This window comes from Brachycentrus maculatus, unplaced genomic scaffold (genome assembly GCF_059751285.1).
Source record: "Brachycentrus maculatus isolate JH-2025_06_01 unplaced genomic scaffold, ASM5975128v1 h1tg000326l, whole genome shotgun sequence".
Taxonomy (NCBI): domain Eukaryota; kingdom Metazoa; phylum Arthropoda; class Insecta; order Trichoptera; family Brachycentridae; genus Brachycentrus; species Brachycentrus maculatus.
The window spans coordinates 1,900,956-1,928,050 of NW_028281075.1; the positions used below are offsets into that span (position 1 = coordinate 1,900,956).

Here is a 27,095-nt window from a genome sequence, read left to right on the forward strand (position 1 = left end):
TATATATATATATATATATATATATATATATATATATATATATATATATATATATATTTATATATATATATATATATATATACATATATATATATATATATATATATATATATATATATATATATATATATATATATCCCAATCTTTGAACATAGGATACATGTAAACTTGAGGATTATTGTAGAAGGCAAGCAATCACTATTCACAATGCCTTTAAAAATCAATAGCACTTTGCAGGGTCAGAACACAAGTATTCTATTTACAAATAAATTGACATGGGAATACGATCTTCAATGTTCTATGTATGTTAGCATTTACCCATATGCCTTTTTAAAAAATCACTTGCATTCTGACACCACAACCTGCATACGTCTATGAGACAAATCACAATAATAATGATGTTTATTGGCAGTTATCTATTAAACCTGTGTTTTTTTAAATACATTTATATATATATATATATATATATATATATATATATATATATATAAATATATATATATATATATACATATATATATATGTATATATATCTGCATTTAAAATGTAGTGTGCGAAAAATCCACTTTATTTTATTGCATTTAGGTAGGTACATGTTTTTACACATTGAACATTAATCTTTAAATTTTTATCAACATTTTTCATTAGTAAAATTCAGTTTATATAAATGTCAATGTCTTACAATTTTCATAAATGTCTTACAATTTAGTAATTGTATTTTCTAGTTTAAATTTTAAAAATTTAAAACCTACTTACTACACACTGTTATTGAGTAGACATGTATTTCATAGTCTAATGTCAACATGTATTAAAAAGAAAGATTCATAGAATCACGCTCAATTTTATCACCCAAAACTTCTACAATATTAATATGTCATGGCTAGCGTTTTCGATTTTGAACATTAAAACCCAGGTTTACTTTGTTGGTTCCAGTTGGTCAATAGCAAAGAACTTAAATAATTTATTAGAGACATGTATAACATAAATAAAAGTGGTACAAATATCTCATTTGTGCTTATATTATTATTGAATCGACTTCTGAGTTTATAAGCAAAGAGACCCATTACGGTAAACGCTCTTTCTGCTTTCACCCAAGTTGGTCCATTGTTGTTGAAGACCTTAAAAGTTTATCTAGCATTTCAGATGCGCTTTTTGTTGCTCGACACAACTCAATTTCTTTTCTTATGATATATGAACCAGATTTTTATTTTTTATGATTTTTTTTTATCATTCTCCTGCAGAAATATACTGAGCTCATCGGATAGGGACATTTGTTTAATAAAAACACCAATATTTGTAGCATCATCTTGAATTCCATCTTTAACCCATCGGCATATCAGTTTTTTTTCAAAATATGTATACAAAGACACTTTGTTGAATGTATCCCCGCAAGTAAAAAAGTTGCCCCGTCCAGAGGGGAGGTGATATGGTTTGTCAAACAATGAGATGCTAATATTTTGCACCTGATAAAATGAGAACAAACATAGAAATAATCTTTAAATGCAGAAAATGGTACCACGCACTAAACAGATTGATTTTTGTGGTACAAATCAGTCCGACCAATCATATTGCTCGCGTGTTTGAAGCGTCAAAGGCGTTCAAATTCAACCGAGTTATAAAAATTATCTCATAAAATTAAAACTTTTACTGTTCTACCAATAAATATGGTACATATAACTATTATGCACATATTTTATTGTGTCTAGATCAAAAATGTGATAAATTAACAAGAAAACTTGAAAAAGTAACTCAATAAAACATTATACCTGAGATGTAAAATTTTGATTTCTGACTGATTTTAGTTGATATTTCAATCAAAAGGATAATTCTATCCTTACAGAGACATCTTTGGTCAAGTGCCGTCAATAAATTTGTATAAAAATAATAAGAAATAATGCATTACAAAAAGCTTACTTTACTGATTTGTAGATATCACACTAAAGTATCTTTATAATATGAACTACCACGGATGGGGGCGTGGCTTAAACTGCGGCTGATATGCGAATGTAAAATATACTTGGCCGCCAAGATTTGGCGGCAGGTATGCCGATGGGTCAACTCCCACCTCAACTGCTACTTCTGATTCAGAAATCCCCAATTCATAAACTAGTGTGAAATAGTTTTCTGTGTGAAACTTGCTTAAAATAATTGTTATTCTACTGTATTAGATAAATAACTAATACCCCGGGTTTTCGGGTTTGGTAAAATCGAAAACCCAGGGTTTTCGTGTTCGGGGAAACCCGGGTCTAAAACGTTAGTCATGGCTGCTAATTTTATAGGGTACTTTATATGTATGTTATATGAACTCATCGCTTTAAGGTTCTTTATATAATAATAATTAAAATATATTATAAATATGAAAGATTTTTTATCCTACTATCAATGCAAATTTTGTCAGTATAGTAGTGTTTTTAGAAAAAGAGATGAAATTGTATTTATTGTTTGTACATGTACTTTTAAAAAAAAGTTTTTTTTTACCACTAAACTAGTCCATTAAATAGTACATTTGACTACTTCTGGGATATTCTAATTCAAAACCTATATTACTCTAGCACGACAGTTAAAAACATCTATTTCGCACATTATGGCTGAACTGAACCGATTGCAGTCGTGCTCTATATTCTTAAACTATGCTGTGCTTGTATTAATGAATATGTTTCAATAATATAAAATAACAGACGAAAAATGTTTTAGAAATGGACTTACATTGTGATGATTCTCTTATTTTTTAAGGATTAGATTGTGTTTTCAAACATCACTCATTATTTATTGAATCGGCGTTACTTTGTAGAATTGAATAATCTATTATTGTTAATATAAATCAGGACACAAGTTATGATTTTAGGGGATTTTATTTTTGCATCCGCTGTCTGATAGTTTGATGATACATCGCAAGGCAAAACAGTTCACAAAAAATAAATTCATTATAACCATAAATTGTGTCTTGACTTAATATTAGTGATATATCACTCATTCATTACTTATAAAAAAATATTTGAAAATAATGTTCATTTAATTTAAACCCACCTATATTAGTTATGTTGTATTTGGTTGTGTTCCAAGAGCATGAAAAAAACTATAATATTTAGATGCGTCTTTAAAGAAATGAAATTTTAAAAATATAACATTGTTTTTTCTCTATTGTTCACTATAAATTATAATATTATATTATAAATATTTATGGTCTGTAAGCTGTGTTATATTTTTAGTAATAAAGTGTCTTTCAAACCTTCATGTTCTTTGATGTTTACCTACTTAGCTGTTTTCTTAGGCTTGAAAAATTTACAAAAGCAAAAAACATTTACTTAAAGATAATAAATAAAAAATGGCTAGGGTGGTTCAGCTTTTTGAGGAACTCGAAAATAAGGCAACAGATTCAGCACCTATGGATACAACTGTTGCAGTTGGCTAGGCGCTAGGCTATGTACTCCGCATGACTCTAAAGCTGTGATACTGTATTGATTTTTTTGTTTTTTCCTACCTAATGTTAAAAAACCACAGTTTTTAGCATTATATTTATCAGTGTTTAGCCCAGTGATATTATATCAGGTAAGACATTTTTAATTAGTGAATTTTGTCCGCCTCCATAGTGTAGTGGTTAGCGCTCTAGGCTACCATGCTGGAGGTCCCGGGTTCGATTCCCAAGAGGTGTCAAAATAAATATTAGTGATTGTCTAATATTTATTCAATATGACTGGACTGATACCTGAAGCGGAAGGCTGATCACCTTTCCTTCGTGTATTTAACAATCAAGATAACACTGCTTCTATATGATGCAGTGCCCTATGAACCATTGTGGTGCGGATAAGTATTTTATTAATAATAGTTTTATGGTCCATAACAAATTATTTGTTCATATTTTAGAACAGTTAATATACTGATTTTTGGCGACAGTTCTCTACAATCCATACATATAGAGCTACCCTGCGAGAATACATTCAACTACCTCATAAAATAATAGAGTAAAATCAGCATGAGCTATTTCTTCACCAGGGTACCAGGGTTCATATTTGCCTGTACCAGGTACAGAAAAATCCGCCAAGGCCCAATTTTTTGTGTGTATAAGGTACGGGCAAAGGGTTAAAACCGGTTGTTGTAGCATATTTATATTTAGTCATATAAAAAAGCAATTCTACTACATCAATTGTTAGTTTTAAATATCTACGTTGCTATAACTTGCCTCAATACCATTTTCTAAATTTGGATATTTTTTATGAAAGTTTAGGAAACCTTAAAAATATGAAATACATAAACATTAAATAAATATAAACATTAAATAAATCAAACATAAATTTTTAAAAAAAAATACAAACATTAATATAATGAATGGTTTACAAGTATGCCACAATAGTTATATGATGGTTGGTTTGTAGTTGTAAGTCGATATTGCTGTAAGCAATCTGCTAAAAGTGACATAAACAGAAGTACCTCCTTTTACTATATTTTGGTAATCTTTAATAATTTAGAAATTATATTATTTATTGATTCGGCATTAGCTTTGTGGAATGACGTGTTGATTATTTAAAATATTAAATACTCGTATAATACCACTTATTGAGTTGTATTTCATTACACACACACGACTAGTTTCGAATACTACAATTTTAGTAATCACCTGCCGAAGACAACTGTAGTTTTGTCGTGTGTAATGAAATAAAACTCAATAAGTGGTATTACGCGGGAATTGAGTACCGTTTATTGAGTTTTAATTTAATTTAATTTTTAAAATAATTATTTCAGAAATTGTTTAGGAAATGCTTTTGTTACTTGTAAATACTGAGTTTAAATTTGGCGCTAATTCTGAAGTAGGTACTGATTCGTCAGAAAACCGGGAAAATGTATTTTTTTCTGCTATTTTAGCTTGTGCTAGTACTGATTCGTAAGTAAATCGGGAAAATGTATTTTTTACTGCAATTTTAGCTTGTGCTAGTATCCGCCTGGTGTTAGTATTTGGAACTGTGTTAAACAAAGAGATCTCTCCCTCTTCCTCTACGGGATGAAAGAGAAATGTATTTCTATCACTGTCTAAAAGGGTCAATTTATATTTGATAAAAAAGGACAGATATAGTATTCTCGCATTGGTAACATCTTTTGCAGCTGTTTCTATCCGGCTGAGATCCTACTGTAAGCGCAGGATGGATGGACGCCATGAACGCCAGATAGATCCTTTTCATTGTGCTAGTTGTGGGCACTTTGTCACTTTTATAATAATTTGTGATATTAATGTTAATTACGTAAAGTGATAATGGATAAGTGGTTAGTTCTTTGACTAAACTAATGGGAGTGCCGGCGAGTAGCTCTTCCGGAAGAGTTGACTATTCTCTTACTGGGCAGTAGAGAACGTGTGTGACAGTAGATTCTAATTTTTTTATATTTTGTCAGTATGTTGAATAAAATTATTATGGTGTTATCATTTTGTTTCTTTTCGCGATTATCGGACGAAAAGAATCGAAATTATGTTTTTTTAAAGTGCTTTGATAAACTGAGTGTTAGGAAGGCCTTTGAATTACAAAGGGTTCTTTCTTAATTACTCCAGGACAAAGAATGCGGTTTTACTCGCTCATTTAGCATTCCCGATATGATTTAGGTTTCCGAATGTGAAGTGCCGATCGAAAAGCTTACACTTTTATGGGTGTTTGTCTCAGCTGCGACGGAAGGAACCGAAGGGGTTCAGAAAAGAAGTCGGATCTTCAGCTGTGCCAGTCGGTAGCACCCTTACATGACTGTGTCGGCGAGTGTGACAAAGTGCTGTCGGTTCACGTCGCGGTCTGCGCAGCCGGGCAGTCGGGAGACGAGACTGCCGTCCATAGGGCCTCGGTAGCTCCGCCCGCGAGCGCCCCCGGTGCCGCCAGTGCCCCGGCGGGTGGCGGCGCCCCCACCGCCCTATGCAATGGAACTCGAAAAAGAACCGTATCTAGTTTTAAAGAAACTCTCCAAACATTCAATAACTTTAGTGATCATTCTAATGGGAAACAATCTTTATCTTTACTAAATGGACACCGTGTTTCCGTGCTGAATAAAAAAGACAATATTAGTAATAGTAAATGTGATAACTTTTCATCCGATCTCATGAACGCGAAACCGGCCTGCAGCGGCGGAGACAGTATAACTATTTCTAATACTATAATGAATATGAAAATGACTAACCCAATCAAAGGTATAGTTAGTAAACAAAGAAAACGCTTTACTCAAGATGGCTTCGATCTCGACTTAACATGTATCCTTTTTTATTAGTCTGCTTTACACATTAGAGCTCTTTGCGAGACTTACCTTCGAGGTTATGTTGCACTAAACAAGTCTGCGCACAATGAATGACTCCAGGTAATATTTCGGTAATCAACTGTCACAGGAGGTCAATCTTAAAATCACGATTTGACCTAATGATGCAATGTAGTATTTTTATACCTGTACAATTTGATAAAATAATATGCACGACGGGATGGATAGTCCTTTGGCAAGCCCGACATTTGCAGATATGATATATTGAATGTTGCATTATAGAGTTGATAACATTATATACATTATATCTATATGGGCATTAATGAATGCCGAAAATATTAAACCACTTCACTTTATGTTTTCTTTAAAAGTTGAGCCTTTTTTCACATTTTAATTATACTTTAGCCTTTCACAGAATGTAAAGATGGTCTAGCCGTAACGCACGATGTTGATTTTAAATAAAACAAAAAGTTTTCAGACAATTATCTGATTTTTTTATCATGAGAGAAAGATCTATGACAATTATGTGCGAAACAAATTATTGGCGAAATGCTCGCCACGGCCTCGGTGGCATACCTTTATCAGATGGTCCATATTTTCAATGACGCTAAAGCACAATTGAGGTTCAATGTCGTTAATGTGCTGAATTATCTCATCCTTTAAGTCTTGAATTGTTCTTGGCTTATTGACGTACACTTTTTCTTTCAAATATCCCCAAAGAAAGAAGCCAAACGGTGTCAAATGACATGATCGTGGCGGCCAATTAACACGGCCATTGAATTTCTCGCGCAAAAGAGCCATTGTTTCATTGTCTGTGTGGCAAGTGGCACCGTCCTGTTGGAACCACATATCGTCCAACTCCATACCCTCCAAATTCTGGACACAAAGAGTCAGTTATCATCTCGCGATATCGAACACCACTCACGGTAACTGCTTGGCTGACCTCATTTTTGAAGAAGTACGGCCTGATGACGCCGCCAGCCCATAAACCGCACCAATCAGTCACTCTTTGTGGATGCATCGGCTTTTCAACAACCACTCGTGGATTCTCATTTGCCCAAATGCGACAATTCTGCTTGTTAACGAATCCACTGAGGTGAAAGTGTTTTTGATTTGAACGCCCATTTTCATAAAACACTTCAACAATCTTAACGCCCTGCTCAATTGTGTATGGTTGAATTTGTCAAAGACAAACAATGAAATGTCATATAAAGTAGGGCAAAAAACTTGACATTAGGGTGTGACTCACAATTAACATCATGCGTTATGGTTGGACCACCCTTGACATTTTTTTATTCATAGCATTATGTGCATTTTAATGTTATTATCCACTCGACTTTTGGCTGTAGAATTAATCATAAAAATAACGTTCTAATAATGGCACCCACTATTATAACAGTAACATTTTTTTCTTTCTTTATGTTTCCATGATCTATTAAATAATGTTTTTTTATTATTATTTTTATAACAGTAAACTTAATTACCATCTGTATGTCGTTTAATGTAAATAAAATGTTTTTTTTTCATTGTAATATTATCAGCAGAAAACTAAATTGACATAAGTGCAAGATGGTCAATTTTGTGGCAGTTTTGTTCAGACTTTTGCCCGCACTGATCTGTTAAAGTTATTACGTCTAATTTTAATTTTGATTGAATACAGTGATGTCTCGCATAATATACGTAATTCGTTCCAAGAATATGTTTATTATGCGAAAGCCGTTTTGCCCCAACAATACATGTTAAAAATTTAAGAAGTTCAAATTTAGATCACGATTTCTTCCAGCACGGATACCGTGTTTTGCAAGAAAAATGGGCGAAAGTAGTAGTTATTATGCGACGGCAATTATTTTGATTGACGTATTAATTCCCTTTGATATCGAAAAAATGGTTCAATTTAGCAAAAAATGGCACTTTCATATGCATACACCTAATACATATATAAGTCTTTCCCAGTTACTATATTTCTTGATGGAATAGTGTTGAATCTTGAATATTTCTTTATTGCATTGACACATTAGGTACTCGGATATACTAAACTTATAGTTTACAGTGTTTAGCCCCAAGGTCTTTGCCTCGGGGTTTAGTTCTATATGGTGTTATTAATTGCTAACTATTCAATGATCATATACAAGGGTATTAGATCCTTTGATTCATAATGTGTAACATGAATTGTAATGATAATCAGATATTTCTTTATTTTGCAAAAACTACTAAAACTGTTTCTGTTATTTTTAAAAAAATAACGATTGCACAGTATTTGATCTCAATAATTTATGTAGATCACGATTTTAATAAATATGTAGGTATATAACATCGGTGATAAAGGATTTCTAAATTCCGGTTTACTGTTCTGCCATACGAAATTAAAACAGTTATCTCAATCGACTACATGTATATTCTTATTTGTTTATTAGTCACTGAAAAATTAGTCAGTCGATATTCTTATTTTTAATTTGCCTTCGCTTACACCAAACTTGAATCTTGCCTTTGAAATTTATAAATCCCTGAAAGAAACATATTTGTTAAATACATAAATATTTCAATTTCATTATATTATTGTAGGTCTAAGCTAACCGTTTAAAATTGGTATCATGTTGTGGTTCCAACCCAGAAACTCTTTACGAGTCCTCGACACTAACCACAATACCAAAATAATTAGGAATTTGATAAACACATGTTTTGGATAGAATGTTAAACATAATTTTATTAGTATTTTATTTTATTTATCAAAATATTTTAGTCAAGTATTGATAGATTTATATTCTTATTCTAAAGAACATTTTCCAGTACTTTTTTCCTTAACACATTTGACAGATATAACAGATAATATAATAGCGATGGGATACCCTAGTAAGAGCCTAGAGTCAGTCTATCGTAACAGTATGGGGGATGTAGTAAAATTCCTTGAAGAGAAGCACAAGGATCGTTATAAATTGTACAATCTACGCGAAGATAAATCTTATGACATCAGTAAATTCCACAACAGAGTAAGTATATTCCATATTTAAAAAAATCACAACACAGTTTATTTTTAAATTTATTTCCAATTTATTTTTGATAGTAAAATTATTAGATTTTATTTGATAGGTTCATAAGATGTAGTAAAAGTACTTTTGTGGGCAATTTTATGTGGTTTTGAGCAATATGCATTCTTACCCCGGGTGAGGAAATATAATAAGGTATATATTCTCGTGAGGAAAAAAGAATTTACCAAGAAACTTTGAGAAAAAAGTAAGGTTTATGATGAAAAAAAGTTTGCCGGTAAATTTTTAAAATTAAAAATTGTGAGAAAAATAAAAGAGTTTGGAGGCAACAACCTTATTTATTGTTGGATCCGCTGAGAAGTGGGCAACACAAATATACAATATCTTCTAGGAGGCAACCGGCCAGAAAAGGTTGGGAACCTCAGTTATAATCTGCATTACTCAATAGAGAACTCAAATAAAATGCCTCTTTTTATTTCCAATAAACAAATGAAATGCATAAGGAGGCTATCTGTTAGATACATTTGTATCTCACTGGGTACTGCGCTCCTCAAAGGATCAAACTGTAAATGTTGTTAAAAATAGCATAATCTTCATCAAGAATATAATGTACTGTCACTGTGATGGAGTTTACTCGGATGTTTCAGGTATCAGAATATCCATTTGAAGACCACAACCCCCCGAGTATAGCCCTCATCAAGTTGTTCTGTGAGGATGTGTACAGCTGGCTCTCGGAGCATAACCAGAATGTGGCGGCAGTGAATTGTAAAGCTGGAAAGGGCCGAACAGGTAACTTAAAAAAAATAGATCAAGAAAATTCGGAATGCAACTTCTTTTGTCCAAAAACCTACAATAGCTGATATTGTCTCACAGCGTCTGAAAATTTTCCTATTAACATCAATAAGTGTGATATCAAAACTGATCAATGCCTCGCTTAATTAACAGTGTTTATTGGATCCATTACCAACATGACTTTTGTAGAAGTGCAAAATTGCATAGTACAAAATTGCTTCATTCTTAATAAATTTAAAAACATTCATATGAAGAGCAGCATTGTTCCACAAATCAACAAAAAAATAAGCTAACATTATACCTCTTTTGAAGAAATCTTACCTGGGCTTGGAACAATTATCTAGGTGACACTAATCTTCAACCTTACCGTATCTATAATATTAAAGAAACATTTTGTCCGCAGGCTTACCATGTTTTACCATTTTTGAAAATAAAAACACATTATTTTCAACAAGGCACACAATTTTTAATGGAATCAAATGTCTCGACTGCAAGACTTACCACTATAAAAGAAGCATTTTATGGTCCGTGCATTATACTCTTACTACTGAGGTTTCAGTTCTTGTGCACATATTGGTATTAATGGTGTTGATACCAACTTTTTAAAACCAACGCTGCAATTTGTAGCTATCTTACAACAAATGCTGTATTTCGATAAGAAAATAAAAAATATATATTAATATTTATAAATACAAAAAGTGTATTAAAAATCCTTTTATTTGTTATATGTTACAATGCTAAATCCGATATTCCCGCTCAGTGAAAGTCGTTTTTGTAGTATAAATATAATATAACTACAGTAAAAGGTTGGCAATTTCAATTTGACGGGACCAAATAATAAAAGATTGAGTTCAAATTAAGGAACTTTTACTTTATTTTAGAAATGTTTTGATTTGTCAGGTACGTCATTTCAGTTGTTGATATTTGAATGTTCTGTTTTGCAGGAACTATGATTTGTTGTTATTTACTCCATGTAAACCAGTTCACCGAAGCCATCGACGCACTTAATTTTTATGCCCAAAAAAGAACACACAATGAAAAAGGTATGTTATTAAAATCTTACATATTGTTTGAAAGAAGGGCTTATACGCAGTTCATTATCCTAGTTGACAACCTGTTGAAATTGTCAACTCCTTAATTGAAAATACCCACCTTTCGTGAGGCATCTTTAACTTCATATTTATTTATTTAAGTATTACTATTGTCTTGTTCATTACAGTGTTCTATAAAAAATCAAAATACATTTATTAAATATCTGTCTTCCTTTTTCTACATTTACTAAGGAGTTCTGGTTATTTTATCTCATTTTTTAAGGTGTGAAAAGTGTTAATATTCTAATTAAAAAAGAGTTTATTTTGAAAATAGATCATAATTTTTTATGGTAAAACATCATTGTGTACTTAACTTTTAAGGAAATAGTGTATAGAACAAAATAGAATCACAAATCTGTATACAGCCTAGTTCCAGCTTTCATACATATAGGAACATTGAAATGCAAGGGTCTTATCTCATTTCTTGAATAAAGTGATTAACACCACTATCGAAATGATGAGCTTGTGTGTGTAATGAACCTCTTTTGTGAAAATATATTGTAAATCCCTTTTGGGTGATTTTGTATGAGTATTTTATTATATTTATTTGAGGTTTTAACCTTACTGAAACTAAATAATCTTTACCTTACTGGCTTCTACTACATTTATTCTAATGCAGGCAATTGCTTGGTTTATTGCAACGACTATTATTTTGAGTATGTGTTTATGGGTATTTCAGGAGTAACAATACCTTCGCAGCGTCGCTACGTGGAGTACTACGCCATGCTTCTCAAGATGCTCTCGGTAGAAGGAATGAACATGGGAAACATGTACATTCCGCCTAAGATACAAATCCTAAGGGTTTTACTCAAACCCCCACCCATTTTCAATGGAGGACAGATCACACTCGAACTGTTTGTCTCAGAAGCAAACCAGCGAGATTCAAAAAACATGAAGGTTATTATTATTATTATTATCTTACTTATTCAAAATGCCCCAACATTGAAAGCCAACTGTAGTAGAGAATTAGTGATTAGCCAAATGCTGAAAGGGTGGTATATCGTGGTCGCATAGTACATGCTGTAAATTACATAATTCCAATTTCGTCATGATCAAAAAAAAAAACTTAAGTCTTCCAATGTTTTCATACAAAACCTTTGATAAATTTAAAATGTGTGATGATTCTTAATTTAAACAATATTTCGCCCGAAGTTCAAAACTTTTTAAAATTATAAATGAAAATCATGTCAAAAATTATTGACAGGCAAATTATCAAATTAACATGCCACCTCAACTAACCGTTCGTGCAAGGCGGGCTGTCGGTGGCCACAATAAGTGAATGACCGATCATGAGGCTTTTACTTATCCTCCTGGAACCAGGAAACACCCATTCCGTCACACTAACAACTTTGTATGCATATGTCTACATTAACTTTGCATTATTGTTTTGTGTTTATTTCCAGGTATCGCTCGGGTGTTACGAGGTTAGGAAAGGTGATACACAGATCTGCATGAACCTAGACCGCTGTATCCCCCTGGAGGGTGATATCAAGTTGGAGTTCTATAACAAGGCGAAAAAGGAAAAAGGAAGGCTTTTTCATGTGTGGTTTAATACATTCTTTGAAACTCACCGAGTTACAAATCTAGAGGATGTGCGCGAACAAGGCGGTGAGTCTAAAGAATCCTGACTAATTATTCCATCCATACAGAACTATAATTCTTAATGTGACTGAAGCATTCGCCGCAAAAGGAATTGTGTCAATATTGTAGTTTGACCCAAACAAAAAAATACAAAAAATAATGTCGACAAAATGAAGTAAAAAAAATGGCTTCATTCTGTTTCCAAATTACTGCTATTTTTATTTTTTAATATACATAGGGGTTTTAAAAAGTTTGTTGAATAGACATCTGTAGGTATAGTTTCAAAGAGAGTTTTTTCTTCCAGTGGCATTCATCATTTGCAATTTTCCAAAAAAAAATATACCACCAACAATTTTTTTTTACTAATAATTGTTTTATTTTTACATATATATTTATGTAAGTGTGCATGGTGAGATATTTTTGAACTAAAAATCTTTATGGTACAGTCCAACCACCTATAGTTCTCAAGCGTAGTACGGGAACTACAGAGTTTCTATGGATTATATTTGTAATATTTCTCTACTTCAATCGATACTTGTTTCAATATTTTTATAATTACTTTTGTTTTATCCATTCAATAATGCTAAAAATTATTACCAGTATTCAAAAATAGATTATGATAATGAATTAGTAAAAAAAAATATAATAATATCACTCATTTTCTACATTGCTTATAATAAAGTAATATCTGTTTTTTTCCTCTTATTAAAACCAGGGTGTCGATTACATATGAAAGTTAAAGTTATCTACACTACATAGTTAATTCGTAAAAACAAGAAGCAATTAACCAAATTGACAATTTAATAAAGAAAATTGAAAAGACCGAATTAAAAAAAATATATATATCAAGGCACTAAAAAAAATATATGATTTTTACATATGAATTTGTTGATAGTCTAATTTCAAATAGTAAAATGATGTCTAGATTTAACAAAAATTTAGTTGTGGATAATTTGAAACTGGGGCCTTCATGATCACAAGCAGTCTAAGAGCTATAGGTACTCGTGTTAGTCAGTTACATTATTGTTCTGCAAAGTGTGTGCCGCGTCACACTGGTGTACCGTGGTGATCAGTTGATGTGCCGCGGAAAAAAGTCTAGTTTTGTGAAAATAACACAGTTGGTCCAAATTGATTGCCTGTGCTAAGTTAAGTAGGCTCACATTTCACATTAAACATAATATGTTACCATAATATAGTAAATATGCACCTCTGAAATTTCTCAACTTGGTAGGTGTACTTTGAATAGAAAGTTTGCGGAACACTGGGTTACATAATATGTAGTTACCCACAAACATTTATTTTATTTTGTCAACATGATACATAAAATGTATTTTGGATTTCAGGAACCCTACGTGTTTCCAATCTTGTATGGGATAAATGGCAAATAGATACTGCGCACAAAGATAAAAAACACAAAATCTACAGTCCCGACTTCAAGGTAATTTAAAAAAATTGCGTTTTATATTTATATTTATACATATTTATTTATTTATATATATATATATATATATATATATATATATATATATATATATATATATATATATATATATATATATATATATATATATATATATATATATGTGTATGTATATATGTGTGTATATACACAAAGAAATGGCTTAGAGCCCTGTCAGGTGTTGAGAATATAGTATAATTGTGATGTTGTTTGTCAGGTGGAGCTGATGGTTGAAAATGTGCAGTCCAGTATGCGGTGGGGCGGGGGCGGCGGCGCGCAGGGCTCCCCGCCCTCCAACTCGCACTCGTCCAGCGCGGAGGAGGACAGCGAGGTCTCCCTGGAGCCCGAGGAGGGCTGGGACTCGGGTGAGGAACCCCTGCAGTCTCCCCCCTCCCGGCGCCGCGCCTCCCTTCTGCCGCCCCTCTTCTCCCGCCTCACCACCCGCCGCCTCTCCACCCCCCTCCTGCCCCCCAAGCCCAAGTCCTTCTGATCCCCACTCGCTTCTCAATACACACTCTCGCGCTAGAGTACCGCTCGTACTTACCCGCTTTCCCAAGAAAGATAATAACAACAAATGTGATAAAATATTATATATTTATAGAAAACTGCGCTACAATGCGGTTCAAAACATAAGTGCCAATGTCTGAACTTCAGCCTCTAAACGGCCGTGAAAATTTATAAAGTTTAACTGTATTTTTTTAAAACTTTTGCAGAACCCGAGTATTTGTTACTTGCTTCTTATTTTCTTACAAAATAATAATAATAATCATTCAGTTACAATGCCATTCTTATCAAATTAGTGAATTTATCAAAATAAATAAAATTAATGATGTTAATAACTTACATTTTCGGATGGTTATTATTCAAAAAGGGCATTAATATAAATTCATCATCTCATTAGAAAAAAAATGTTTACTCCCGGAACTGTATGGTTTTAGAAATACCCGTACCGTTGTGATGTAATGAATTTGTTGAATATAATTTAAAAATTTATAATTTTCGCTTTATTTTTAAAATTATTTAGTTTTTTATCCCATGCGATGAGTATAATACGCTGTGTGTTATAAAATGGGTATAATTTAGTTGCTTAAAGACAAAATCTCTCACTGAGTTAAACAAAAAAAATCTCACCTAAATTTAATTTTTATAGGAAATAAATATTTTTACCGCTAAGACTCAAAAGCTGATAAGTCCAAAATGCTGGATAGTCATCTAGGGAACAAACTATTTGTAGCATATTGTTACCGTAACCAACTTCTGATATCATTCTCACAATTTCATCCTGATTTTCATAAAATTTTGTCTTGCTAAGGGATCGTTGAATTTGTTTAAACTAGATAAATGAGTGTATTTTTGTTGCTTTCACTAAAGTCGACCATATAAATGTTTTAGTTAATTTCTAAAATATTGAGAGTTAACATGGTAAATACCATTAATTACTATACTATTATATCGCTCACTCCTTTCAAGAACGTCATAAATCAAAAAACTTGATTTTTCAGGAGAACGTTTTTAAAGTTTAAAAATGTAACACAATGTATTAAAAATAAATATCAAGCCACTTATTGAACTTTTTACTGTGCAACAGATCGTTTTAGGTAAAACCTGAAGGTTTTTTCTCCATTTGAAAAATATTTAGTTTATTTAAAAATAAAATAACACAATACCTTTTCTGAAAAATGCAAAAACAACACTTTCTGCCCTGTAGCGGGTAAATATTAAGTTAAAAATATGCCGCTTTTGCTGGGATATAGTACATTTTCTGGGCATTCCGAAAACATGCACAACTGAAAATTGAAAATTTTTGATATATGACGTTCTTGAAAGGAGTGAGCGATATGTCTGACATAAGTTTATGCGGTCTTCATCATTTTCAAACACACTATGTAAAGTTTTGCCCAAGTCTGAGAGTTGTACCCTCAGATCATTAAAGGGTAAGGAGGTAATTTATATTTGTGAATTGTTTTGTTTTTAGTGGAAATATGAAAGTTCCCACTGATAAACAGTGCAAAAACCTCTTCTCATCCTCCAACGTCATAAAGGTTCAACTCTCAAATTTAGGTTGAATTTGGAAAAAAAAGCATAACAATTAGTGGTGTTTACTAATTTTAAATTTTATAGTGAACAGATATTTGGAAAAGAATAATTTACATAAATAAAATAACCAAAAAATCCCCGTTGGTATATAAATTGAACTGCGGCTGTGGAAGTTCATACATTGGTATAACTCCCAGAAAATTCAAAACAAGAATCAGGGAACATGAAGTAATAAATAAATATTTTTCAGAGTTCACGAACCGATTAACAGATAACGATCACACATATACATAACAACAATAACCCAGAAATCCTCAAAATTATTAATTAAAAAAGTCTTAAACTGTAACATTTTAAAACAATAGAAATTCATAAATATTTTATTAGAATAATCCCGTAATTAACAATATGACAATGACTATAGCTTCCCCCATTGTCTATGTTCCAACTGATAAAGAATAAAAAATAAATAAAAATAAGAAACAGCTCCTACCCCCTCTTCATCCTTCAACGTCCTAAGGACAAGACTCTAGAATTTAAACTTAGCTTCACATACGGTGTTTAAAAATGATGCGGAATGCATTAAAATATGTGTCACATTAGGTTTTAAGAAATTGTGATATTTACCAAGTAAAACCTAAATTGAAAATGAATGGATAATACATACCACTAAGTGACTGCCAAATCAATGAATGGAAAAAATATATATTGGACATCAGCTTTTGGACCTTTGCATATAGATATTTTTTTTAAAAAACACACAAAAACAACACTGACAACAAGTGCTCCTACTAATTCTATATTAGTTTTTTAGTTCTGCCAAATTCTATCATTGGCTTTATTAAATCCAAGTGATGGAATAAAGTTGACAACTTCACATCAATTGTTATTTGTAAACTCGTACTGAAGTTTATTAGTTTAGTTCATCAGTTGTTTAGTCCTATTGAGTTCCATCAGTGCCTTAATTAAATACATTGGTGGGCTAAAGTTAACACTTCACAAAAATTGTTATTTGTTAACTCGTACTGAAGTTTATTAGTTGTTTAGTTCATTAGTTGTTTAGTCCTACATATTGAGTTCTGTGCCTTTATTAAATACAAGTGGTGGGCTAAAGTTGACAACTTTACATCAGTTGTTTGTAAACTCATTCTGAAGTTTTCCTTCCTCGTAAGTGTCCTGCAAAATGATGTTTTGTCATAAATGAGTGTTACAATGACATCAGATAAGATGTTTACAGTTACTTACAACATCCGTTATTAGAAAGTTGATGCATGTTCTTTTAACCATATTATATTGAGTATATGTATACATTGATTTCAATATTGACAAAGATTTTTTTCTCTTTAATCAATCGAAGCATATTATGGCAAGTTTATATTGGTAGGTTGCCAAGTTGTAACAGGTTATCACTGCCGCAGTAACGGATCATGTTAGAGTTGCCAAACTTATCTCGCAGCACGTTAATTGTATTAATAATTTTGGAGGTGCTGGTTCTACCCTTAAATTTAGATTTATTATCTCGATATCTTTACTTATATTTTGGACATCGTGAGTTCCAAGTGCTAACGTGACCTAGGTAGAATGTTCGACTAGAATAATTACAGAGAAAACTTATCGATTTTTTTTCGATCGTTAGAGAAATAATGTGTTTAAAAATATATTGTAAATATTAGCTTTAGTTATTTAAGAAAGCGGAAATTGTCATCAGACTGTCTGTATCTTAGGCATTAGACTTGTATCTGTATATTAGGCAACTCTTTTATATTTTTTATGAATATAATTTTATTTGGCTGTGCTTGTGATTGTAAATATATTTATGTTAATTTACTTCCAACCAGAATTTTTCCCAGAAGATAATGAAGTGTCGAATTGTGTATTTTAAATACACAATGTTGTATTAAATTTCTTTTGGGGACAGATTAAAGCCGACAATCTTAATTGTAGAGTGGCTCCCGGTTCCTTAAATGCACTTCCTCTTTCTCATCTGCTACTCTCCTCCGAATTGTATCTCCTAATTCCTAATATTGATACGCCGTTGAGTACCTTGTAATGGAGTTAATTGTAAAAAAGGTAGAATAAGTATTAGGCGTTCCATTTGTTTTAAATTAGGTTTAACTAATACTTTCCAATGTTGGTAAAAAGTACATTTATCATTATGAATATGATGAATATCACCATTTTTACTTTGAAAGTTATTCAAATCTATTGAATGTGTTATGAATATGAAATAAATGGATTTGAAGCTCATACAATTTGAATTTTTCGTATAAATACTTTATACCCCATACAATCACTAAAGCTGCGCTTCCTAACAGAAAATTGGATCACTCAATTGTTGCCCGTAAATATTCGATGGTTCAGCTATATCATTAATGTCTATTTGTATTCCGAGCTACAACTTTGACCGTTTGGCACTGTTATCTCTACAGTTTCATTTAAATTTTATTTCAAAGATGATTTTATATACCAAACAAAAGCGTAAAATTTGTGTAATGCATGAACATAATACATACTAAAATTTGGAAATGATAAAGTGGACACAAAAGTTAATTATGTAGATTTAGGCAGTATACAACGCATTAGGAGTATGTTAGAGATTGTTAACTACAGGTTTGGGTACAATATAGTGCATGAATCTCGTGACAGGGAGTCACCTAGATAAAGAATTCCAAGCATTACGTACAAAGTGTTTACTTTGGTTTCCTACCCGTAATATACTGCATAGATGTTTGTAGGGTGATGGAGAACTACCCAGTATTAATGAAATAAAGGTTAGATACCATTTGGTACTTGTGGGGAAGTGCGAAAGTGAATTAATAATCGTCCCCGCAACAATATGTCCAATGTCAATGACTAACATCTACTGTCTGCTGCACTGCTAACAGATTGCTGACTGTTTTAATAACATTTTATTTACGGACCACTGTAATCGTGTATAATAAAGGATACATAAGGGAAAGTGATTCGATGCCGGACATATCCTCACTTTGTACATACTAGATTTCAGAAATAACTTTTTATTTTTGATCCATTTGCCTTACACAAATTGATGCATGATATTTGGAACATAATTTTAATTTAATTTAATAACTAAAGCAGTTGATAAATCATGAAACAAATAATAAATATTTTTTGTCTGATTCTATTTTCTTTTTTATTACATAATTGATTTTTTTTTATATTGTGTAATCTAAATGCCTAAATTTACATTAAAATGTGTCAACCAACAAATACTACAATTATCTTCAAAAACATCCATCTTTACAAAGTATTCAATGTTTTTTTATTGTTTTGTTATGAAAAGTTTGGTATGGAAACAGTGTTGGAGGGCCCGAAATCACGTTATACGTTTCAAATGATCGTCATTAGAATTTCGCTTTTACTGTAAATCATGCAGTGATTTCAAATATGTATACATATTAGGAGTAGCGTAGGTACATATTACCATTGTTAAAAAGGTGTTTTAATTGCATCTTACCTTCTTATTACATACTGACTTGCTTTTACCAAGATTATAAAATAATTACTTGATTTACCAGTACCAATGTAAGATGAAAAGTACTCTCTTATGTAGCAGTAATATTTACATGAAAGTACTGAATATTTAATGCAAATCAGCATGTTAGAGATCTAAGCAATCTTTTCAAATCTTTGGATATGATTTTGAAAATATCTATACAATACAATTTTAGGTATTTTTCGTCTTTTTTTTTCAATTCCTAGACAGGTTTAAAAAGGTACAGGAGTGTATTCTTTAATTTATTATAAACATTAATAAATAAGCTAATTCACTGTCATCTTTATAACTCGTGTATTTTTAGAACCAACCAAAAATCACACAATTACACCGATTATGTTAATTATATATGTATTTGTCAAAATTATATATTTATAATCTAAATGTTAATATATTTTTTTTTTATGGTAAAGTGTATTAGAATTAAATAAAAATAAATTAAAAGGGGTCGAGTGTATGTGGGGTGTTGTTGCGTGGTACATGGGGAGTGCTAATGTGTGCGTGGGTTGTGTCAGCGGTCGGCGGCGAGAGCGCGGCGCTGCTGGGACACTACCGCCTGCTGTCCGAGACGGAGCTGGACATGGCGGCGCACCCCCCGCCCAACACGCAGCCCCGGGCCGACACGGAGCGGATGCTGCAAGCTTGATCACAGTAACGTGTCGTCCGTCTCTTGTCTCTTTCCTGTTTGCATTGCGCTGCCCGGACTAGAACCTTGTAGCACACACGCGTGAGCTTCTCGCACGGAGCTCTACACGCTCCGCTTCTATTCAATGATAGCTCTTCCCGAGTCGCCTGAAAACAGACGCCAGCCTCCAATACTGTTTTGTGTGTGGACAGGGACTAACTTTACTACTTTTATATTAATCTAAAAATTGCAAATTTTACCTGCTAATCTGCAGTTGCTCACCTATATAACATGACCAGCCATGCTTTTTTTCTACTGGTGTTAGAAAATTGCTTTATTTTGCTTTATAATTTACAATGTTTCTATAACATTTTATCCAAACATCATTGATACATTTTACTATATAAATTTAAAAAAAAAAAAAAAATCTGTTTTCATAATTATGTAAAAAAGAAATGACCATATAATTTTTAATTTTACTGTTGTAGACAATTGCTTAACACTTTTTCATGATGTTAAGTATGAAAAACCTCAGAACTATTAATATACTCAAAGAAGAAAAAAAGATAACTTTCAGATTTATGTGAAATTAATTTCTAAACGTATTTTGAAATTATCTTATTAAGAAGTAAAGATTTACATGAACCAAAGCATTCATTATTACATCTTCACTAAACTCCTATTCCATTATTATATGACATTTGGTAGTGAAGTTCACACGTGTGTGTTGTCAGACTAACGACGACTAGTTTCTCGCTCACCTCTACCCTTTTGCCTCTTTCGCTTTTATTTCTGGTTTTAAATTTGAGGATTGAAAACTGAGACAAGAATGTTCGTTAAATGTGTTAAAGAACTTCATTCTTTTATAAAATAATGAAATTCAAATACATAATACTCTATGATTATAAAAACTATACTAAACGATACTATAGCTTTATTTTCAGGTCAACAAACATTTCTTACGGATTTGATTCTGGTTTTCAGTCCTCACAAAATAACCCTATATTATTGTGAGCCCTTTTTTCGTATTTCAATCATTGTGTTTTAGTATTTTTTTAGTTATTGTGCACATAGGCATTAGTTTTTACGAGGTACGAGTTTGATTTTTGCACTATAAATAGTTAGTCAAACGATTTCATAATTGTATTTTTTCGTAATTCGTAATATGTTGGAAAAACCTTCTAACTTTTAATTAGCTGCACAATGTTGGATTATGTAATTTTTACATGCAGCACTTACACCTTTAGTGAGCAACTGTGTGCTATAGTCATTCGGCAATGAATAGTTTTAGTTAACATTTGTCAGAAATTGTCATATTGCATTCAATTGTCTGAAATTTATTAAAAGTGGTAACGTTTCTATGTCAAGCAACTAAATAAAAGTTAAAACATTTCTTGAACTGATAAATTTTCAACATATAGTCCATGCTACAAAGTCTTTAAATCGCAGTAAAAAATCATAGTATGGAATATATATAATATTATTGTCAATTTAAATTACATACATTTCACTGGTGAATAATATGAGCGGCATATTGTTATATTAATCAAATTTATTTCTGCAGTGTGCATTTGAATATTTTCTGGAATTTGTTAAAAATCATTTTATTTCTTGTGATAAACTGAATATTCTCAAAAAGCATGTGAAAGTTACACCATTACACATCTAGAATCAGGAATTTTATCAAATTATAATGTATGTTTGCTATTAAATAGTTCTCAGGTAATTTTTGGTTTTATAAATATTATTATCATTATTATAAATTTTTTGAGTGTATTCAATTTGTTGTGCACAAGTACTAGATTTGATCACCAAGTGAACATTATCAATATATTTTTTTTTTAGGCAAAGTGATATTTTAAACCAGGCACCTTTCATAAAGTTCCATATTTCCTTTTCATAAAGTTCTTCGTCTCTTGAGATATTATGTTTGACCTAACTCCACTACCTACTGTATTGTACTTCACAACATTAGTATGTTTTGGTAATGCTTTACAATGTATTTTGATAATTTTCTGCATCCAGGTAAATAAAAGATATAATATTTTCTCTCAGGAATCTTATGCATAATATTTGGTATTTTCTCCAAGTCTAATCTAACTTACCCAATGGAATCACGGGGAGTACATCTCCCGAGTCACATTCACTACACTTCAAGGTACTCATGTTAGTCCCAATCTCCGTGGGGTCAGCACATCTATCGCAATCGCAGTCAAAGAACATTGATAGCTTCAAAAAATCGAGAAAAAATCAATTGTCGAGTAAAGGACATGTGTGTAACACATTTTTAATTTTCCACCTTTTATGTCAGTTGCTACCCAAACTTCAGCACTGAAATTAATAAGTATTTTATACATAAGTATTATATATATTTATATATATATATATATATATATATATATATATATATATATATATATATATATATATATATATATATATATATATATATTTATATATATATATATATATATATATATATATATATATATATATATATATATATATATATATATATATATATATATATATATATATATATATATATATATATATATATATATATATATATATATATATATATATATATTTATATATATATATATATATATATATATATATATATATATATATATATATATATATATATATATATATATATATTATTCTTCTGATATTTCTATGCAGAAATTGAAATAAATGGCTCATGATTTTATTGAAGGTAACAGATCCATTTTGTGTTCTTATTTGGTTATGGTTGAAACTTTATCATTATTATTTTCTAGTGACAATTATTTTGTTAGTGCTAGTAGAGCTATATAATGGTGGTAGATTATAAATGTGTATTATGTAGCAATATATATTATTATTATCATCAAAGATTTCTTTAAAACCTTTATAAAACAGTGAGAGATCAATTTTATGAGAATGTTGTTTATCAATTACGGTGGTGGTATAGAAAAATATATAATGGTTATGGAATCATCAAACTTACAATGATTAAATTGATTTTGCTTTTTTAAAAAAATCTTTGTGTTTATTCTATTTTTTAAATACTTATATTCCAGAAAAAAAGAACGACGCAAATATATTAACCGCAGTTGACACACACGTCTGTGTCACGGCACAAATGTGGCTACTCTGCAATTATCACATAAGTATCCAGGATTCGAATTAAGATTTTTCTGAATTGGTTTTTCTGATTGCAATGAATGTTTGCTTAAACAAGGCTTATTTTTCATACTATATATTGACACCTGATAAAAAAAAGTCGCCTGACAGTCAGAGGTGATTGGGTTAAGATTTTACACATTGTTGACGGGCGGTTTTTTCATCAACCCCGACCCTTATTAGTATACTAATTAGGGTTGTATACTAATCACAAGTAATCGCAACTTCGATCTGTACAGTGTTTTTTGGCGTCTCTCAAAAGTTAAGCAAATAGAACGTTTTTTAGCATCTCTCGCTTTCTCCCAACAGTGTGTAAAAGACCCTTTTAAGCATTTCTCGCAAACAATGTGTAATTATTCAATTATCCCCCAGAGTTCCATTTTGCTTTTTCTTTCTTTTTTTCTGGACATTAATCAATATCTAAGTTCATGGAGGTTAAGAATAGTTCTCTTTTTTTGATCCCTGTTCATTTATTTCAACCTTAAGAGCTTTCGGGATCTGAGAGAACACCATGCTTAGTTTTTTCTTAGCAATAAAATTACATTTTCAAAATTTGGCAAAGATACTAATTTGCAAACATTGTAATATTCTTTAAAATTCATTATTGTATCTTAATATATTTTGATGTCTATGATAAAACCATTCTTCAATTACATTTAATGTCTTTAACGCAGCGGTTCACAAATTATATTCTGTGGCATATTATGTGCCATAGTGATCTCAAGAAATGCCGTAAGATATTTAAAATTTTCTTCAAAAGATCAATAAATTTGGGAATCTCTGCTGCAATGTACAGGTCATATGTTCTCACTCCCATGGTCATTATATCAACTATGAAAAGGCAACAATTGTACTTCATTAATTTCTTTAAATGCTACTCCATTCGGTAGGTGAGTGGGATGGAGTAAATTTGCTTAGAAGGGAGTAATATATTTGTATTGCCTTTTCATGGAATATTGTGCATGTTCATTGTGAGCTTCACGGTAGTGTTGCGACTGTGTGCAGTGTGGTGTGTGTTGTGCGCTATATAGGGAGGTGGCTTATGGCGTTGTGTTGTTCCAGGAGAATCCACCTACCTGTGAGGAGTATTAAACGTATATGCAGAATGTTGTCCACTTGTTGATGTGCCATTTTGCAGTAAGACTACTAGAAGAGACGGAGAGAGTGCATCCGTCGGCTCTGAAGAATCAAGCAGTTTCGTGTTCCATATGTACAATATTCTACTTTTTTACATTTTTGCTATTCAAAGTGTCTGGACCTTGAATTGGTTTATGTTTAAGTTACTTGTCCTCAAGTTACAATAGGTTAATTAGAGTACCGAACGCTAGTGTGCTTTTTTGTTTTGTCGCTTAATATGTCCATCACATATTTGATCTCAGAGATTTTGCAGTTTTTCTTAATTAAATATTTATTAGAAATGAAGTATATAGCTCTGTATTTCTATTGATTGTAAATCATTGATCAAGTTTATAGTGAATTTACCTCCGGTTTACGTCTCATTCACCCGCATTAAAGAATGTTATCTGATTTGTACCTGCGTAAATGTTTTATGGCTTTTTATGTATATAAGAATGGGATTTTACTGTTTGTGATCTTGGTCAAACAGAAGTTGATCGCCATGCGGGTCTGTTGTAGGTCAAAGGTTGTATAATAAAATACCTTTTTATAATTGTATAAGTATGTTTGTATGTATGGTGGATGAATCCACTTTTCCTATTTTACGTGAAGAAAGATACATATTATGTGTTTCCTTGTTTGTTAGTAATTGTTGGGTTAGAAACTGAAATGCGGTATTATTTGCTGTTGTAAGTTCGTACTAGCCGATAGAATGGATTTGCTATTGGAATAGTATTCTTTGAAACATTACATTTATAAAAATATATTTATGTAAAAGCATACAATTATCACAACCCGAGACTAAGCTTTCCAGATCTGTACTATTCATCTTCAGTATCTGTAATTGTATGCATAATTGTAATATACGCAAATTATATAAATATTTTTGACATTAAAAAGTTAGTTGTAAAGGAAAAGAATACAGATGTGGATGTGTTAGCTTGAGGGCGTCAACTCCCTATGTACAGATGTGTATGTGATGGTTGTCTGCACTCCCGAGCACAGGTTTTGCCTCCACCCTTCAATATACATGTGGATATGATGGGTTTCAGCTCTCCCGAGGGCACATGTGGATGTGATGGTTGTCTGTACTCTCGAGCACAAGTGTTGCCTCTACCCTTCAGTACACGTGTGGATGTGATGGGTGTCAGCTCTCCCGAATGCACATATGGATGCGTCGGATTGATGGCTATCTGTATGCACATGAGGTTGTCTGTACTCTTGAGCACAAGCGTTGCCTCTACCCTTCAGTACACGTGTGGATGTGATGGGTGTCAGCTCTCCCGAGTGCACATATGGATGTAACGGTTGTCTGCACTCACAAGCATAGATTTTTGCCTCTACCCTTCAGTACACGTGTGGATGTGATGGGTGTCAGCTCTCCCGAGTGCACATATGGATGTAACGGTTGTCTGCACTCACAAGCATAGATTTTTGCCTCCACCCTTCAATACACGTGTGGATATGATGGGTGTCAGCTGTCCCGAGTGCACATATGGATGTGTCGGATTGATGGCTGTCTGTATGCACATGAGGTTGTCTGTACTCTCGAGCACAAGTGTTGCTTCCACCCTTCAGTACAAATGTGGATGTAATGGGTGTCAGCTCTCTCGAGTGCAGATATGGATGTGTCGGATTGATGGCTGTCAGCTCTCCAAATTCAGATAAGGATGTGATGGTTGTCTACACTGCAGAGTACAGGTGTTGCCTCCACCCTCAGTACACATGTAGATGTCAGCTCTCTAGAGTACAAATATGGATGTATAGGATTGATAGCTGTCGGCTCGTTCTAATACAATGGTTGTCTGCATCCCTTTGTATACATGTGGTTTCGATGAATTGGTGATGAAGATGTGAATGTGGTGGCTGTCTGTACTCCCGAGGATGACATGCTACATACCTCCCGAGCGGAGGTGGGGATGTGATAGTTGTCTGTGTTCCCGGATACAGATGTGGATATGTTGACTGTCTAAGCTCCTAAGTACAACAAAATGATTATATAGTATATTATATGAATGTGGGGTTGGCTGCAAGTACCACAGGCTTTCTGTATTTTGTATATAAACAAACATATTTATCTAAAATATTTTTACAATTGACTTAGAACAGTAATTTTTACTAATGCTAATTACGTACATTTATTTATTTTTTAAGAATTGATTTTGAGAACGATTGAATATCAAATAGTTTTAAATTAAATGATTTGTCATTGGTAGTTTTTATTGTTTAAACACGTCGGCTTATTAAAAGTTACACCGTGTATTGAACTGGCTACTTGGTTTCAAATGATATTTTTGTATAAAATTGGCTTTGTGGACGAGTTATACGATACAGGCAGTACAGCGACTGTACTGAACTGAACATGTAAGGATTTCCTTTGTTTGCTACTCGCTCAGTTTTACTTTCCACGTTGTCACCGGTCGCTTCTAGCTACTTTATAGGAGTCACACATTATCGCCACTTACATCCGTGCTCGCTGCAGTTCTGAAATTATAGTTGTAGA

The 27,095-nt window shown here is 32.1% G+C and overlaps 1 protein-coding gene across 2 annotated transcripts; it reads left to right on the forward strand.

Moving 5' to 3' along the window:
• Positions 1–5,113: 5,113 nt before the first annotated feature.
• Positions 5,114–25,150, forward strand: LOC148304250 (phosphatidylinositol 3,4,5-trisphosphate 3-phosphatase and dual-specificity protein phosphatase PTEN-like). 2 transcript variants are annotated; one of them, XM_088268725.1, is made up of 10 exons: positions 5,114–6,217; positions 9,034–9,206; positions 9,851–9,992; positions 10,940–11,038; positions 11,766–11,983; positions 12,490–12,694; positions 14,011–14,105; positions 14,344–14,491; positions 20,196–20,331; positions 24,539–25,150. In XM_088268725.1, the coding sequence occupies exons 1-9, from the start codon at positions 5,629–5,631 to the stop codon at positions 20,324–20,326; spliced, it is 1,800 nt and encodes a 599-aa protein (XP_088124851.1). In that variant the 5' UTR covers positions 5,114–5,628; the 3' UTR covers positions 20,327–20,331; positions 24,539–25,150. The 2 variants fall into 2 exon arrangements, with proteins under 2 accessions (XP_088124851.1, XP_088124852.1); XM_088268726.1 differs by lacking the exon at positions 20,196–20,331.
• The last annotated feature ends 1,945 nt before the right edge of the window (positions 25,151–27,095 follow it).